The sequence below is a fragment of the Salvelinus fontinalis genome, chromosome 20, assembly GCF_029448725.1.
Source record: "Salvelinus fontinalis isolate EN_2023a chromosome 20, ASM2944872v1, whole genome shotgun sequence".
NCBI classification, from domain to species: domain Eukaryota; kingdom Metazoa; phylum Chordata; class Actinopteri; order Salmoniformes; family Salmonidae; genus Salvelinus; species Salvelinus fontinalis.
The window spans coordinates 17,837,271-17,856,270 of NC_074684.1; the positions used below are offsets into that span (position 1 = coordinate 17,837,271).

Below are 19,000 nucleotides of genomic sequence, written 5' to 3' on the forward strand. Positions count from 1 at the left end.
GGTAGAAAAAAACTATTTTTACCTGAATTTCACAAGCGCCAAATTTGTGTAAGGATATGACGAAGCTGTTTCATTCCTCCTGAGACGAGGGCTTCAACCAATCAGACGTCCCTTGTCTACTGTGGCTAATGGTACTGAAACGATAGTAGCTAGCATTTTTAGGAGGGGCGGATACATTGACACATTGTCTGGCAATCTTGACATACAAAGTGGATGCCTCTATGCCACAGCGAAATATACCTCTTCCAATTTGCACAAGGTAAGATACGTCGTAAAGTCGCCCTGACCTGAGCCACGGGAGCTGATTTTTCAAGCTACACTAGTCGGTTTTGGCTAGCTACTGAGCCAGCGAGCAAGTGTGGGGTCTGGTCGCGAGGACAGTCCAGAATCTCATTGACATTGTGTAACGTTAGCCTAACGCAACGAACTACTCTGGCATGCGGTTTCAGATTGATATTGGGTTGGTTAAATACATTGTTTGGACGCACGCTTGTTTCAGGGAACATTATTAGAGTGAAAATCCATGGATAACTAATTCTGACTATCAGCGTAGCTAGTTAGCTAAATTAGCGTTCGTGACAGTCAGTTGAGCAGCCCGTCGACTTTTGCAGTTGAAACACATTTTGAAGTATCAGTTGATATCCACCAGCTTCTCATTACTAACCAATAATCTTACAATAAGCGTTCATATTTTTAGATGGTTGGCTAAAAGCGGTACAGCGGTACAATTGCCGCTCCCCAAATGTTATTGACAACATTGATTGACAGCTAGTTTAGTTAGTAAAACATTTTGGCCAGTGCCTGGGTTATTTTAAAAACTAGCTAGCTAATTCACATCGGCATAACTCGCGCAAACGCCACATAGCTAGGTGCAAAGATAATTGCAATGTCGTTACTAGTTAACGTTACTGTAGCTTGCTACCTAGCACTGCAGATGTAGCTAGTTAGCCAACGTTAGATTCTTCTTGCATGGGGAAAAGACGATGTAAAAATGGAAAGTAATTATCCATGTGGAGATTAACAAGGGATTATGGTTGTGCAATGACCATGGAATGGACAATATAACGTTATAAAGACAAGGACACAGCAGTGGTTACAAGACACCCAACCGACTATAAAAACCCTACCTTCCTTACTATATAAGAACGAAACAATTATGATTGCATGGATTATTCTATCGCAATCGCTAATCTGTAGCTACAGCTATCGGGTTTCATTTTGTGTGAGCTAGCTATTGCATAATGTTTTGTCTCTTATTTTGATCACACCCTTGCCAGCCCTCACTGCCATGTGTGTCATAGCAACACGTAGATACTGTGTGTTTCTCCAATCTCCTGTCACAGAATAGATGGCTCAAACGGTTCTTGTTTTGCCTTTTGTCAACATAACTAGTATAGGTTGGTAATGGTTAATGTAGTTATTTTACCACCATGATGTCAATCTTTCAAATGCATTTTGGCCCAGCTGTTGTGAGGTCAAATGTGAGGTGTCATAGCAAAATCCTGGTGTGTTATTTTACAGATTAGTCATGGATTATGTCAATTTTGCATCAAGTATTTGTAGCAGCCAGCAATTACACAAATCCCCACAGGGCTCGACATTAAAGCTGGTCCTCTTGTCCATCCGACAAGAATATAGATTAAAATTGTTCAATTGGACAAGTAAAAAATAATCACACATTACAATATCAAAGAATTACACCGATCAGAGGGCAACATTAGAATAATATGAATCTATTTTTCATGTACATAAATACAAACGGTGTAGGTGATAGCCTATGCATATTGGCTACAGCCTCATGTCCAAACCAATGCTGACATGAAGCGCCAGAAAATGTAGCCAAACTTTAATGAGACTTTTAATGATATATATAGAGGCGAAATGCCAGTAAACGCACCGCACATCACCCACTTTGAATTTGAGCAGAGGCGGTCAGCATTTTAAAACTATTTAACCACAAACCTAATTGTTTAAAACCTATACTTTTTTTGTTTTCTAAAGCATGTCTTACCTTGTTTCAAAGTAGCCTAGCCAAATATGTCCATAGAAATGTTGAGGGAATTATTTTATAAATACTTAATATGCCATTGAAACTAGCATATTTCTCATGTTCTGTTGGTTTTTAAATCAACGTTATTTTATTGTCCAGCAGCCAAATACATAATCCTAGTCTATCAGTAAACCATGCTAGTTGATGCATCTTTAGATTTCCCATTCTTAATTTCAAATGTATATTTTCATCTCCGTCACTAGCCCAAAGGTCGTCAGATGGCGATATTGAGAGTTCATTTTACCGTCCAAACGCATTGTACTGTGTGCAACCTTCAATACACTTGTATCCCCCGTGGACTGTTTTGTGCCTAAAACATACTAATTTCAGGCTGCAAAGGTTTCGATTTCCTCAACTTTATTTAAAAAAAGATGTGCGCTTTTGAGTGATGTTTCCCCTAATAGAATTTGGAACGTTCGACAATAGCCAGGAACCGTGTGCGCATTGTTGAACATATAATATGTAGAAATACAACTTTATCAACATTTTATGATATACGTTCTGATCTGTTGCATCAGCCTCATTGCTTTTTTGAATGTGTTTATGTGCGGTGGTTGTATGAATTTTGGATCTGTCGTCCCGGAGTCTGTTTTGAATGCTAGACATACAAAATTACAAACGTATTTAGTTGTAATATTGAAAGGGTGGCCAACCATCCTCCAGGAGAGCAGTGAATATTTTAATACCGGTTTGAATATGCAAAGAAGCCAATAGGAAGAGTGTAGCCTACATTTTTGTATTTTTCGCAATAGTAAAATAAGTGGTTCCTTGCACCATACAATTATATAATTTTTTGTGGACAATTGGGAGAAAAAAAAGATCTGTTTTACAAGTCCAAAGGACAAGTGGCAAAAAAAGTTAGTCAAGCCCAGTTCCAGTTTTTGGGTCAGTTAGGCCTAGTTTATACTCTGGTTATGAGCAGAGGTGCAGGTTAGATGTTGAAATGCCAGTCTGTCCTACTACTTGTCTTGGTCATTGAGTTGTCCTTACCCCCCACTGAAGCATGTTTAACATTGTAGCAATGTTTTATGCCTAGAGACTTGTATTTTATTTGATATATCTCAGGTTTCAACCTTAAATCAGAGGTTGCTGTTGTTAAAGTTTATGGTGGCAAATAAAATCAGATATGATCATTTTCCATTGACAAGGTACGGAAGTAGTTGTTTTTAAATGTCCTGAAGCAGCTCTCATCCCTGGGATGTTTATGAAAGTTCTGTAAGAACAACATCCGGCTCTTGAATCACTTGAAAAGGCAACAAAAAAATAGCCTTCTGCGAGAAACAAGAGGATTGCGAAAGAATGCAAAAGACCCTTGATTAAGCCCAGCACTGACAGTAGGCTGCTTGAGTGCTGCTGCCTCTCTGTGTTTTCTCTTTCACATTAAGATAATTTGGCTGTCACATGATCACAGTGGCTGTTCTTCAAATTTGTTTGATCTTTCCATCTCTGACTTGTTGATATATTTAGCAAGTAGGGCCAATTTAAATAGTTACTTAGGCCTAGATAAAGCACTCTTCTTCCATTAATCCAGTCTTTGTCCTTATTTAGGCATTATGCCAATGGGATTTTTGCATATTAGTTTGAGAAAGTTCCACATCAGGAGTGACATGTCAGCTGTCATGAACCCTGATGACATGTTGAGTATGAAGACCAAGTCACGCACCAGGCCTTGCCTGTGTATCGTCTTAGCCAGGGGTTCCCTTGGCTCAGTCTCATCTAGGTAAGAGAAGAGATGGTGTAGCCAGGCCAGGGACTAGCCGACTAGGTAAAGCTTGTCAGAGCCTGTGTGATGGACTAGCCTATTAGGTAGTGCTTGTCAGAGCCAGTGTACAGACCGTTTCACACCCAAGCTAGAAGTGCTCCCGGGCTGCAGTCTTTTCCGGGGTGTCAAGTGGTGGCTTTGACAGGCGCTGGGCCATGTCTACTCTCGCTAACCCACAGAAGCCTCTTGCGGTATACCGTTTTATTTGGAAAAGCCACAGGATAGTTACTGTCAAAACTATTTATTTGAAGTTTTTCACTTAATTTAAATATTTGTAGCTACTTTTAAGTTATTACCCGCAGTCAACTTGTACAATACCTTAGGAGATAAAGCAGATTGCTTTCTTTATTTCACCTGTCACATTATTTTTATTTATGAAGCTTACCATAGTTCTCCAGAACAGTTGAGCCAGTCACGTGTTTGTAAACAGCACAACAGGAGAAAGCGAGCTGGTGATTCCATAGCGTTCTAGATCTATTGATGAGTTTCTGTTTTGCGGCGCAAAAGGTGATGAAGTTACACTTGTATGCAATTCACGAGTAAATGTTTGCCATCATAAAATGGCTTTCTGCCAGAAGTCAAAGAACTCTGGATGAGTTATCTGTACAACTGCTTTTTTCCCCTGTGCTTCCTACTAGTGTTTTTTTCTTTCTCCTTCTTTCTTCTCCTATCTGCTCCATGTACACATGCTGCTCTTCCTTCCATTCCAGTTACTAGCGATGCTTGTATAACTTTGAGTTTGATTTGCTTATCTTTGCAATTCGTTTTTTCTCTTTTTTTCTTGTTAGCTTTTAGCTAACAGCGTCTGATTTCACTTCGTTTTTGCTAATTCTGTTAGCATTCTGGTAATAGAGGCCCAATGGGCTTTTTATGCGTTTTTAGTGCCCCCTTGTGTGCTATGCCGGTAATACAGTAAATCCCGGTACGAGAGAAGACCATATGGAAATCTCGATACCATCCAAACCTACCTGGATACACACATTTTACTCTGTGTCACAATGTTTGACGTGTGCCGGTGTGGAACACACAGGGAAAAATACTTGGCCTTACTTGCTGGCCTACATTTTATAACCCAGAAACGGTGTAATGACCATAACTGAAGCATAATCATAACAAACACACATCATGTCACATTCTCTTCCAGGAATCAAGGGATCTGTGTGTTATTGAAAGGGTGCCTTCAGTTTTCTCCCCTAGGACAGTGGTTCCCAAACTGAGGCCCTTGTCATTATTATTATTATTTTTTTTTTTTTTAAGGAACTCAATCCGGCTTTAAACTTACTCTTGAAAGTCGTAATAGTAGAAGGCACAAGGTGCAATTCCTCTTGTCATGTTAGCCATTGTATACCTTATGTCAGAAATATCCAGATCAACTAGTCCATTTTTTTATTTGTCACTTTAATATCACATGAATACACATTAGACATGGCAAAATGTATAGAATTGCAAGAAAATTTGCTTTAAACTGCAACATTTTCATTGCACCCCATGACAAAATGTGTGGAATTGCAGGAAATTAGCTTTAAACCTGTGAAACTCTCTCCACCAATAAGAGGGGTGAGAACAGTTTGTGTCATGAATAGTGCTTGTACCAATAGAAATAGACGTGGCGCGTTCGCAGGGTGGTGTTCCCCAATGCTGGAAGTGTGGCCCGAGTGGAAAAAGTTTGGGAACACCTGCCCTAAGAGATATTAATGGATTTTTTCTGCTCTCTCAGCCCACTGTGCTTACGCAGTGTCCCTGGGCTGGGCCCCTCACAGGTTTCTGGGCCAATGGGAGAGGCTTGGCACAACTCTAAGACACTGTGCGTTGATGAGAAAACACTGTCAGCAAGAAGGTGAAGTGATCAGAGTACAAGCTTGGTCAACAAATCAATCGTCACTGTCACTGACAAGGCAGAGATAATGGGTCTGATAATGAATGCCCCATGCTCTGGCATTGTGTAATGAAACAAAGGAGATGACAGTATGCCACTTCAGAAAGTTATTTATCTTACTGCAATGCACAGGAAACAATCAGCTTAGGCCTAGGTAGGTCCTATCTAAAATGCCGGATGCCTTGTTTTGCTGTCTCTCTTTACCCCATTTAGCCCTGTAATTGTTAAGTCCCTTTTCTCTACAGACTATTCACAAGTTATTTTATTTTAACTGATTAGAATTGAGGCTGGGCCTGAGCCAGTGGAACATTGGAACTGGGGCTTTAGTGAATGGCCGACAGACAGGCCGGATAGCAGAGGTAATTCATGGTGGAACACAAGCTTTGCTGGCTAAATGTTTCTGCTTGTCCAAGCTTTGGAAGTGTGTGAGTAAAGTTTGGTGGTTGTTAAGCAGATATAAATCCTTGACTTGGAGACTGACCAGTTCCAATGTAAGACAAAGTTAATTACAGAGACCACCTCTTCAGTGTTGGGACAACACCAGCCTGAAGGGAATCAACGGGAAATGGGCAGGTAGTGTAGTTTACTGCTAGTCTGCTACTGCTTGTAGCCTTTTGCCACCATTTACTGTTCCCCCTTGCAACAACCTGTAGACTACAGGTTCCTTACCAGCCAAGCCTCCTAAGCCTGTCTCTGTGCGGTGCTGGCTGTTCAGGCCCGTCTCGCCGGGCCAGTCTAGGATTGCCCTGTGTTGACTTGTGTGAGTAATCTGTGCGAGATCAGCAAAATGTAATCGCCTTTAGCTCTGGCCTGCCCAGGGCATTACTAGTCACCAGTAGTCACAGTGTGCGTGGCTGAGTGTGATGTGGTGTGTGTGTGTGTGTGCCACAGCAGGGCTATTGTCCTGTTCAGCAGAATGTGGGGCTGTGTGGAGCGTTAGAGTCTCACTGCTGGCCTTCTGCTTTGTTTTAATCACAGGGATTTCAGATGGAGGCTCCACAGTTGTGATGCATTATTCATGTTTAACACATGCTACTTCACTACACACAGTCTTGGAGCTTAATCCAAAATGAATCTGCGCAGCGCTAAGTGTATTGTGGTTTAAAAGGATCTGTAAGGGTTGTGTATAGGCCCAGTTCTTACATATCTGTGCAGAAATTGTTAAAACATAAACCCAGCCAGTGCTGAATGCTATATCCTTGTGTTTTGCTGGTTCATACTTTTTTTTAGTATCCTTGTATTGACATTGGGTTTATGAGATGGGATATTCTAGGCAGAGCTGTTCCAGTTCCCTATGGTGTTCTAGGCTAAGCAATGTGACAACATCTGTGTCTGTCTACCAGGCTATAATACTGTGATAATTATGGCTACAGACAGTACACACACACATGTAGTTACTCCTTGGACAAATAATGTCAAGATTTAAGAACAGGTCAGGTAAATACTGCATGGTGTATGTCTCTGTTGCTACAGTGACAACCAACTTAGTTCCACACTTTGTGTGTGTGTGTGAGTTAGTGCTAACCTCCTGTGTGACTGTGTATCTTGGCAGACTTCAGCCATGGCCACGACAGGCACAGGCGCAACTGAGCCAAACCGGCCAGGCCCCCAGAGGAAGATGTCCACCACAGGGGAGAGCTTGTACAAGGTGCTCGGCCTGGAGAAAGGATCTTCCGCTGAGGACGTCAAGAGAGCCTACAGGTAACACTCAGCTTGTCTCTGGTCGTTATAGCCACATAACCTGTAAGCCTGTTTCTCCATTTCCCCGGAGCAAGTTAATGATCAGCTTTATTCAGGAGTTGGTCCATCAGACACAGAACAATTACTTTTAATGAGGTATAAGCTCTTTATAGGATTCAGAGTTTTGTGATATTTGTATGTGGTGGTGTGGAGTGAGATTAATTTATTCATCCATCCATTTGTTAATTCATCCTTCTATTTACAGGAAACTAGCATTGAAGTACCACCCAGACAAGAACCCAGACAACCCGGAGGCTGCAGATAAGTTTAAAGAGATCAACAACGCCAACTCCATCCTGAACGATGACGGCAAGAGGAGGATCTACGACGAGTACGGCTCCATGGGCCTCTATGTGTCCGAGCAGTTTGGAGAGGAGAGCGTCAAATACTACTTCCTCATGTCCAAGTGGTGGTTTAAGGTGAGAGAGAGAGTACCTCATAACCCCCCAAACCACCTTTAGTCTAACAGGGTAATATATTAGGTTATCCGGGGTGTAGTCAGTAATGCTGTAACCTTCGACAGTGGGGGTGAGTAGCCCCACTCTCCCAGCTGACTGTCTCAGTGATGACATACTGACTGGACTTCTTTCACAGCCACATCACTCACACACTCATCACACTAAGAGGTGCTGGGATTTTATTAGACATTGTTATGGATATAATTCACTGTCAAGTACTGTCTTCTCCGTGCATTAGACACCCTACTGTAATCCCTGTTGGGAGTACATTGACAGTATATAATTATTTGTGTATAATTGCTTTAACAAGTCTCATAGTTACCTCCCTCTGAACCTGTCAGTGTACTGTGTTTTTCTGTTTCAGACAGACAGATGGCTCCAGGTGCAAAGCAGTCTTTATTTAGAATTGTGTTCTGGGTAGTTGTGCTCAGTAACTCTGAGATGTGTGGCCTTTGATGCTGAGTAGAGTAAGTAGAGAGGTCTAGATGCAGTGATGAAGATCCACTGACTGTCTCACAAACCTCACTCTGCTTTCACCTACAAAGAAAACTACAACGCAAAGGAACATTTCAGGGAGAAACAAAACCGCTCCACTTATGTATACCCTAGAAATGCTCGGTACAATAGGATTATTGAGAGCATCCACATGTATTACACTGTCTCTGCTGTTAATATCCCCTAGCTTCTTTCACTGGATCACCCTGTAGATCTGAGGCTAGACATAAGTTCTCCTGCGAGCAGGAAGACAGCGGGTGACTGTCCCGGCTGGGTATATGTGATCGGGAGAAGCTCCATACTGATAATGCTGTGTGTTTGTGTTATGCCCTTGTGCTGCAGACCATGGCCGTGTGCTGCACCGTCTTCTCCTGCTGCTGCTGCTGTTGCTGCTGCTGTTTCTGCTGCGGGAAGTGCAAGCCGCCGGAGGAGGATGATCACTACCAGTACGTGGACCCAGAGGACTTGGAGGCCCAGATCAAAGCTGAGACGGACAGAGGTGAGACCACGCTGGGAGGGGACCGGGGAGTTTTTAAATGGGGGGGTGGTAGGATGTTTGGTGCGCTAGTAAGTAGGCTGGGGACTGTTTGGAATTGGGTAATAAACTAAGTATGCTAGTGCACATAGCCATTTTTCTATTGTATAGTATATACTATTATAGGTGGGATAGAGCTCATGAGGAGGGTAACAGGATAAATACCTGGCGTCCCTACACACTACCTCAGCGACAGGCCGCCCCGCAGATGTTGGTTTTTCAGCCTGACTTAACGCTGTCACTTCCTTTCAGAGGAGGAAAGAAGAGGGAGGAGAGGCAGGGAAACAGCAGAGCACAGTTGGGGCCAGAGCAGCCAAACAGGGATGGGTATGAGGGAATGGAGGAGGGGGGGGGGCACCAGTGACTAGGCCAGCTAGGCAGGACTCTGGGTCTACAGAACCTGGTCCTGCCCAGGAGGTAGAGGCTGCAGGCTAGCCCTTAGATTACCTTGATGTGCAGGTATTTATAGCTTACTCATACTCTGAATGAGAGACTGCTGGTTCATATCATGTTGTTGTTTGGTATTTTTGGATGTGTAAAAGCTATGGATGTAGTGTCAGAACAGTGTGCAATAACATGTCAGCATTAACAGGTAGAGATGTCAACAGTGTTTATTTTCTTCTAACATTTCAAGCCCAACAAGAAGCTCTTTGTTTCACCCTCTCCCATCAGTGGTCCCCAGTACAGGTCAGAAAAGGGACAGGGGCTGGGACAGGAGCGAGATGAGGAAGATGCATGTAATCCTGTCAGATCTCAGAGGATTCTCTCAACCTCTTGTGTCATGTCCTTAACTGGTTGGTCTGAGGACAGGACTCTCAGCTCCTTCACTCATGTTGCCTCTTTACACAGCATTTCACTCAATAGAAAACAGTCCCAAGGACTAGACTCCTAATTGCGTTGTTTTCTGTTCTGAGGAGTGATCAGTGACCATGGTGACCCCATAGTCACGACCCTTAGCCCAAGTGACTGTCACACCATTTGGACTTTCAGTATAAGGCGTTATAGGCAAAATGACGATGCAATTTGTTTTGGTATTGGTTTCAGAGATATTCACAACATGTTCAGGCGAATACCTAGATGATATGAATAATCTCCTCACCGTATCACACAAAAACAGGAACTGCAAACCAAACATGACAAGCTAACAGCACGAGGGCAGTATGGGTGTGGGGATAACATATCAGTATACTCTGGCCCAATGAGCAGGCCTGGTTTATCTCATTCTGACAGACAGGTGTTTCTGTACGTTTGTGTTTTGATCCACCAGGTGACACGGTAATCATTGTGCAGCCCATACCTGTACCTATAGCTGTATCGAGTCCTGGGGCTGAAAGCATCAGCCTAGGCCCTGCCATCAGTCTAGGCCCTGCCATCAGCCTAGGCCCTCCCAACTGCCTAGACCCTGCCAACAGCCTAGACCCTGCCAATCCAGTGGTTGACTACCCGACCAGGCCAGTGGCTGCTGAGAACCCAGGCGAAACGTTGCCGGAGTCTAAATGACTCGTAAGCCCCCCGTCTCCCTGATGTACTTGCTGTACTCAACCCAGCTGCATCGTGTTCATCCGTCCCGCTTCCTGTGCACGTTGCCACGCCCCAGACCAACCCGTTTCACCAGACTGTGTTTGCTCATAGTGACACATGGTGCCTTTGTACTATGTTCAGCTGTTTTTTCGACTGACTCACTAACCATCCATTCTGTTTGCCTGTCAGTGTTGAGTTGCATGATGTCATGGCTGTTGCTTCAGAATGTTTTGAGCATGGCTGCATGTATGAGCTTGCCTTGTGTGTATATAATGTAGTGGACCTAATTTTGCTACAGATGGAGCAACTCGATAACAATAATTTCAGTTAATTGATCACTAAGCATTTTGTCAGTGTTTGGTCCATCGTGAATGTATCTGTAGTTACTATTTGCTGCCTTGATGATAAAGTGGATGTAATCTCTTTGTTAATTAGCCTAATATATGCCCAGTATACCATTACTTTACCAGTAAGACCACAGAGATGCTTATGCCGGGTGTACACTACGACTTTCAAAATCCTAACATCGCTGAGCCTGTCATGTTAAACAAACGTCTTTCCTGTAGTTTCTTGTCTTGCCAACATGGTGGTGCGCACAATAAACCATCTGGTGCAGACAAGGGGGTCACACACTACAAGAAGCTTCACTTCGTCGTGAGGATTCTCCATACCACCACGTAGTCTCGCGAAAACAATGATGTGATTAGATTGTTAATGTAGCTAGAACGAGCTGTGGCTCAAAGCAGTCTCATAAATGTTTTCTGTCAGACATTGACGCATGACAAACAGAGTTGAAATTTCTATTGCTTGTGAACTTCAGAGCTGAAACGAGTTGACGCTTTGGTTTATTAAGGCAAGTACAAACGCATCCTAGTAGTCATGGCTCCTGCTCGAAAGAGTCTACAACTTCTGGGTGACGCGAAACAATGTCATCATCTCACTGGTTTCTTTGGCGAGCGCTCATTGGCTTTTGCTGATCACCGGTCTCAAAACTTGTCGTTGCACATTTCACACTACAAAAGCATTGCAGATTTTGTGCCAGAATTCAACATGTTTGAAAATATTGAGATGTCTGGGGCTGCTCCAAGACGAGATCGGTAGCCCTCAGATTGCATCTCTGACCCGCTCACATTAAACGAGCGTCGGTGACAGCCGCGTGCCCCGAGTAGGCAACAATGAGGATTTTGTCTCCAATCTCAAAAATGCATCTGGAACAGCTAAATCGGTGCCCGACTTGTGTAGTGTACTACCGGCTTTAGGCGTTTTAATTGGACGTAACAAGTGAACTTCACAAGACAAAACAGGGCCCCACAGCAGCCAAGTACTCACTCAACCCACAAGACATTAGATGCCTTCAATAAACAGTAGCCGTCTATTCATATTCCGTCTATTCATATTAAAAACATCAATATAATGTCAGGCTGGTTTGTTGAAAACCTAGCCTGTGGATATGTGCTAAAAGCACAGTCCATTTGTCATGCTAACACAACCCTTTGACCCCCCTGGGGCCTTTTGTAGAGGTACATTACCTTTAGAAAGTACTTATACCCCTTGACTTTTTCCCCAAAAAATTGTGTTTACAGCCTGAATTTAAAATTGATTCATTTGAGATTGTGTCACTGATCTAGACACAATACCCCATAATGTCAGTGGAATTTAGTTTTTTACAAAATAATGAAAAACTGAAATGTGTAGAGTAAATCAGTATTCAACCCCTTTTATGGCAAGCCTAAATAAGTACAGGAGTAAAACATGTGCTTAAGTCACAAAATAAGTTGCATGGACTCTGTGTGCAATAAGTGTTTAACATAATTTTATGACTACCCCATCTCTGTACCACACACATACAATTATCTGTAAGGTCCCTCAGTCGAGAAGTACATTTCAAGCACAATTTCAACCACAAAGATCAGGGAGGGTTTCCAAAGCCTTTCAAAGGAGGGCACCTATTGGGAGATGGGTAAAAAAAATAAAAAGCAGACCCTGAATATCCCTTTGAGCATAGTGAAGTTATCAGTTATGCTTTGGATGGTGTATCAATACACCCAGTCACTACAAAGATACAGATGTATTTCCTAACTCAGTTGCCAGAGAGGAAGGAAACTGCTCAGGGATTTCACCATGCGGCAAATAGTGATTTTAAAATAGTTAATGGCTGTGATAGGAGAAAACTGAGGATGGATCAACAACATTGTAGTTACTCCACAATACTAACCTAAATGACAGAGTGAAAGGAATGAAGCCTGTGCAAAATCAAACATGTTCCAGAACATGCATCCAGTTTGAAAGAAGCATTAGAAACTTAGAGTAAGTGTTTTCCATGAAAGACAGAGCATCATAGTCAGATCCTACATAGTCTGGAATATACTAATTCTCCAATATAGTCTGGAATATTCCAATGATATACACAGTATTAGGATGTCTTTTGAAAGTTTGTTCGTGGGGACATGTTCTAATGTCACCTGTGACAGTGGTAGGGACAGGTGTGTGTGTGTGGTGTGCAGTGGGAGACCAATACCCCTAAGACGAGCCACTGCTGTCCTGTCACATCCGGCCATATGTGTTTGTCATCTCACCTCATACCTACTTCCTCAGCACCATCCTCTCTGTTGGTGCTCTGTTTGTTCAACACCATGATGCCTGTTGACATGTCAGTCTATGATTCTCTCTTTAGCATTACCAAAGTGATAGCTGGAAGCTTCAAGAGACTATGGCTATATAATGATGTTGAGATAATCCTATATTATTACTATCATTATATTGTAATCTGATATAGTAGGGGTAGTAGCCTAACTAATAGTACAAGTGCTTTCTAAGCAGTGCTCTGTGCTCTTCCTCTATGCTGCATATGGATGATGTCCCCTATAAGGAAAGTGACAGTGTGGATGAGCATCGCCAGGGGAGGGCAGGTAGGTTCATGGTACACACTTGGTCATGTTCAGTAGGGTACACTGTAGCAAAACATTTTGCAACGGAAAACAAAAATCTGTATCCTTACTGGACACGCTCAGGTAGCACATCCTTGTTTCAAAACGTTTTCCACCTACTGAACATGACCCTCGTGGAGCTTTCAATATTTCAGGACCGGTTACACCTGAGAACAGTTAAGCAAGGGCCCAACTTTAGGTCATGCCTCCTGCTAATACATTCCCATGTGAATTGCTTCTAGTTGAGACAACAGGCTATTACTTGCTGGAATTTTTTGATAACAGGATTTATTGCAACAAAGCTAGATGAGAGTTGGAAGCTTCCTGTCAACAGGGTTTACAGAGATGTTGTGTAGACTGTCATGCTTCCAGCTTGTAAATACCCTGTGTGTACCTGGTAGCCAGACTTAGCACTTGTAGCCTCAGACTGGCTGCTTTAAATTTTTTGTTTTTTTTACTGTAGTTACAGGCTTTTGGCTTGTACTGTGTTCATGAACCTCAACCTGGACAGATGTTCCTATTGGGATGTTTCCGCATTGTCTTCCTCATTGGCATCAGGTCATCATTAGTCTATATCTACAGAACCCTGATATGTTATCTGATGTTTACAAAGTCATTGCCATTGATGTGTGAAATGCATTGGGATCATTGTTACCTGTCTGTACATGCCTGTTAGTTCTTCATTTGACTTCAGAATTTGACCGTTAGTATCATACAAACCATAGAGAATGCAGAAGCTACATTTATTCATAGAGCACATAGCCTATATGTAGCCTAGTCCTTTACCTACTCGTTATGGCATGGGACACTTGGCTAACTTTTCTCTATTGAGGGTTATTATTTTCCCCAGTGAGTCTGACACAGTTCAATGTCTTCCTGCAGGTCCTCGTGCCCCTATTGTGATCCAGCCACATTCCATCTCCATCGAGGTTCCAGAGACCTCCCAGCCTGCAGCCAGCCAGCCCACGTCCAAGCCCCAGCAGTGACCCTTCCCTCCCAGCCCCATCTACCCGCTGGAGCCCTCCCCTACGGTGGGAACGGCCAGGCCCCTGAGGTCCCCACACTGGAGCCCCCAGCAGCCAGCCAGGCCAACCGTCACTAGTGCCAGTCAACCAGCCAGCCAGTCAACCCCCCCATACTGTGGTACAGATCTAACTTAATGGACACGAGCGGCAGGCTGCCAAGAGACCAGGACTCCTTATGACATGATATATGTGTCTATCTATCCACCAAACTGAGGATTGGAACACTCTATCCCTCCGTTTCTATCCTCCCTCATCTATCCCCCCCTTTCTCTCTCTTGTCTCTGTTAGAACGCTGTGGGATTGGAGACTCTCTTTTTAAGTTCAGTCTGAGTTTTAAATGGCCTGAGCCAAACATTCCACCTCCCCAGAGACTAAAGCATGGATCAGAGGAAGTAAAGGCTCCCAAACAGATTGCATGTGCTTCATTTGAACTGCATGCCCCTATTGTACAGCACTGGCAAATACATACCCCATACATCCACACCCCTGTACTACAGCCACCACCCCACCACTGCCAGCAATACCGCCAGCTGCAGGTGCTCCTACAGTATGCCACACAACCAGGGGTCTCCCCTCCACCGCCACCTGAAAGAGACCCAAGAGTGGGGCTGGATACAGTAGACATTCAAGAACAGTGAAAATGTCGGGTGGATAAAACAAGAAAAATTTGTTGATTGCTTAATTTAATTGCTAACTGTCACAATTATGTTAGTTCGACCAAAGCCAATCTAGATGCCACTCACTCCATGTGTTCAACAGTCAGCTCCCAAAGAGACGTTTCTCCTCATGCCACTAGAGCCAATCTGAGAGGATTGTTTAATTGAGGTGTGTGTATGCATTTGGGTCTACTATGCACTTTTGAAACCTGTGAAGTGGGTAAATGATCATTTCCAATGGACTGTTGGCTAACATGGGTCCAGCTAAGTGCTTACTGAAACCAATAGTCAGCACAATGCACTCTGTTTTGGGTGGAACTGACTACTGACTACAGCTAGCTAACTGCAACCAAACGTCTTATCTAACGTTTCCCATCTCAAATGGTGGTTTTGCTTTGCATTCTCCTCATAGTCTGATGTAACATGGAGATACAGGGGAGTGGGTATGTACTGTGGGTGTCTGTTTGACCTAGCCACTAAGACCATGCTATGCCACATCCTAGATGACTACTTTGTTCGCTGTACTGCCTACAGAGATCCCATCACTGAATATTTTACACTTTTCATATGTTGATTTGACTTTTAAGAAGTAACACACCAGGCTGTTTTCCATGGGGTTTTGGTGGATTGATTGCCATATTTATTGTTTTATGGGCTGAAGAGGCACAACTACTAGTCTCAGTGATGAGATGATACAATGTCCGACAGCAGGGTTAGGATCTGTACAGATCACCCAACCAGCAGTTTATCTGTACTTAAGTACAGCTCTCTTTATAACCCTGGGGGTGCAGAGTCAGGGGTTTCTCAATGTTGTGTAATCAGAATAGTGAAAGTAGTGAAGTGAATGAATGTCATGTTGTCATTGAGAGTCAGTCAGTCCCAGGTGTGTGTGTGTAGCATTGTACAAAATCGTTGTTGGTTTGTTCATGTAGTGCTGAGGTCAGTCAGTCATTCATCCCCCTCCCAGTTTTTTTTGTGGTTTGTCATTTGAAAAGGGCATTCTGTGTTTCCTGAAGAGGGGCTAGTACATGGCGTTAACCACCTTGTGTTTTGGCTGAAGAACAACCCTGAAGATAAGCTAAACTAAAATGATGTCATCAAATGATGTCAAGCAGCCATTTTATATTTTGTAGCGCTCTTCTGAGTGTTTACATAGAAATTATCTATCAGCAGCATCCTTTTGTTACCGGAATTATTGCACCTTTTCTCGCCTCTTCATATCAGTAAGTTAACAGCTAAAACCCACCTGAAATGTCAGACTGTTGGTTGTGTTTTCACAAACCATAATAAACATAACAGTACAGTATCTGGCCCCAGGGCTCAGAGAGGAGGAATATATTTATTCTGGTGATCCTTATCTGCTGTAAATAATAATAATCACAACCACATGTGTCACATGCAAATAACATTTTTTGAGAATCCCTTTGAATGGGAAAGGTTTTAAGAATCAACCCCATTTAAATGGTGTACATTGTCCTTTATTTATTTTTTTATGTCAAACCGAAAGAGCTGTTTTAATTAAACACGTTGACAGACAGTTGGGAAGAGCGAACCCTAGACTAGCCAACGTGGTCCTTACCAAGGGGCAACTGGTTGACATAGGAGCTAGGCTATGTCTTAACTGGTTGACAGAAGAGCTAGGCTGTCTCAGCTGGTTGACAAAAGAGCTAGACTGTCTCAGCGGGTTGACAGAGGAGCTAGACTGTCTCAGCGGGTTGACAGAGGAGCTATGCTGTCTCAGCGGGTTGACAGAGGAGCTATGCTGTCTCAGCGGGTTGACAGAGGAGCTAGACTGTCTCAGCGGGTTGACAGAGGAGCTAGGCTGTCTCAGCGGGTTGACAGAGGAGCTATGCTGTCTCAGCGGGTTGACAGAGGAGCTAGGCTGTCTCAGCGGGTTGACAGAGGAGCTAGGCTGTCTCAGCGGGTTGACAGAGGAGCTATGCTGTCTCAGCGGGTTGACTGAGGAGCTAGACTGTCTCAGCGGGTTGACAGAGGAGCTATCCTGTCTCAGCGGGTTGACAGAGGAGCTAGACTGTCTCAGCGGGTTGACAGAGGAGCTATGCTGTCTCAGCGGGTTGACAGAGGAGCTATGCTGTCTCAGCGGGTTGACAGAGGAGCTAGGCTGTCTCAGCGGGTTGACAGAGGAGCTATGCTGTCTCAGTGGGTTGACAGAGGAGCTATGCTGTCTCAGCGGGTTGACAGAGGAGCTATGCTGTCTCAGCGGGTTGACAGAGGAGCTAGGCTGTGTCAGCTGGTTGACAGAGGACCTAGGCTATGTCTTAACTGGTTAGGCCACCATAGCTCTGGTCTACAGTAGTAGGCAGGCAGACAGTAAGTATATATCTGCTCTGAGTGTAGGGACAGGGCTGTCCCCATGTTGTCACTCCCCTATAGAACACGGGACTATGGGGACTCGGCCACTAATAATATGATTGATTGATTGTAATTTTGTCAATGCTTTCATTATGTCATTCATTATTCACCATGTCTTCCATGGACAAAAATGATCTGTAAATGTGTATTTATATATAATGAAATTGAAACAATTAAAAGAAGGGGGATTTGTACAATGTTTGTCTTCTATGTGATTTATTGTATACTCAATTCACAACACTGAGAATAGTTTGTGTGATATCAAAGGAATGGCTCTCAGTTCTCCATGAACAAACAAAGTATATCTGTTCACAGCAGAACGCTATTCTTTCTCTGTTCTCTCCGGCAAAAGAACACCACTCGTTGGTGAAGATATGATCTGCTGCCATGAGAAAAAGTACCAAACTATCTTTATCGGGAATAGCTCAATTGTAGCCATTAGCCACAGTAGTGACACTAGCTACATTGTAAGCGGGTGGCTGCCTGTAGGCTACTCCAGTAAAAGAAATGCAACCAGGAGGTGGAGTAAACTATGAATGGAGATTTGGCCGCAAACGGGTACGGTATGGTGTGTGCTTGGCTTACTCTGCACAAAGCCTCCATGTCCTATAAACGTCCCCTTAAGCTTATTAGCAGCTCGACCCATAGAGATAGATAGAGTACTCATGGATATAACCTGTTTTAACATTGTCATTGAGGGCTTCCAGCATTTTAAAATAGCCAACTGGGTGGGGATTCCTATGAGTTAAGAGCATAGAGAATGATAGAGGCCTCCAGCGAAAGGTCGTTTTAGCATGGGGCAGCGCTGTTGAGGGCTTCCATCATGCTTCTGCCATTTTAAAGTAGTCAAAGTCAACTGGGTGGGGATTGCTACGGGTTGTAGCCTCAAACGGAGCTACCCATACTATCACATACACAATAATGGCACAGATACAAAGATGAGTCCTCTATCTCTATGGCTCAGCCTTACCTCAGCATTGACCTCAATTGTTAAGTAACTAGGAAGTTGGGGCCTCCCGAGTGGCGCAGTGGTCTAAGGCACTGCATCTCAGTGCTTGAGGCATCACTACAGACCCGGGTTCGACCCCAGCCGGCCGTGACCGGGAGACCCATAATTACCAATTGGGGAGAAAAAGGGATAAAAAAAGTAACCAGGAAGTGGAGGGTTGAGGGTCATGGGCCACTGGTCAGAAGGTGGGGGTCAGATAAAGTTTTTCCGGGTTGATTGGTTACTCAGCTGAGACCTTTTCTTATGGACTCATATTCCAGCTTAGATCTTTTGAATATCCATCACTGATAATACTTTTTCATATAACGCACATTGAGCAGGTTGAAGTTGAAGTAAGACTTTTTCAGATGAACATAATTCACATGGGCCTGCTATTCCCTGGGGAATCTATTGATAATAACATACCGGTAGAATGCCTTATAATTGTTGCCCATTGCTCAAGTAATGGCTTTGACTAATTTACTAGTAGCATAACACCATGTAGTGTGGAGTGGAGTCGTGTTTGTTGTGATGCCAATATCAGTGAGTGACCGCCTCCGGACTGGCCTGCGTTCAGCAGGTATTAGATTGGTG

At 43.6% G+C, this 19,000-nt stretch overlaps 1 protein-coding gene across 3 annotated transcripts; it reads left to right on the top strand.

The window, feature by feature from the left end:
- The first annotated feature begins 66 nt into the window (after nucleotides 1–66).
- On the top strand, nucleotides 67–17,615 carry LOC129817431 (dnaJ homolog subfamily C member 5-like). Of its 3 annotated transcripts, XM_055872662.1 has the most exons (7): nucleotides 67–259; nucleotides 7,241–7,389; nucleotides 7,634–7,847; nucleotides 8,724–8,880; nucleotides 10,184–10,419; nucleotides 13,307–13,346; nucleotides 14,247–14,332. In XM_055872662.1, the coding sequence occupies exons 2-5, from the start codon at nucleotides 7,250–7,252 to the stop codon at nucleotides 10,414–10,416; spliced, it is 744 nt and encodes a 247-aa protein (XP_055728637.1). In that variant the 5' UTR covers nucleotides 67–259; nucleotides 7,241–7,249; the 3' UTR covers nucleotides 10,417–10,419; nucleotides 13,307–13,346; nucleotides 14,247–14,332. The 3 variants fall into 3 exon arrangements, with proteins under 3 accessions (XP_055728637.1, XP_055728638.1, XP_055728640.1); XM_055872663.1 differs by lacking the exon at nucleotides 13,307–13,346; XM_055872665.1 differs by lacking the exons at nucleotides 10,184–10,419; nucleotides 13,307–13,346 and having other exon boundaries at nucleotides 70–259; nucleotides 14,247–17,615.
- Nucleotides 17,616–19,000: the final 1,385 nt, after the last annotated feature.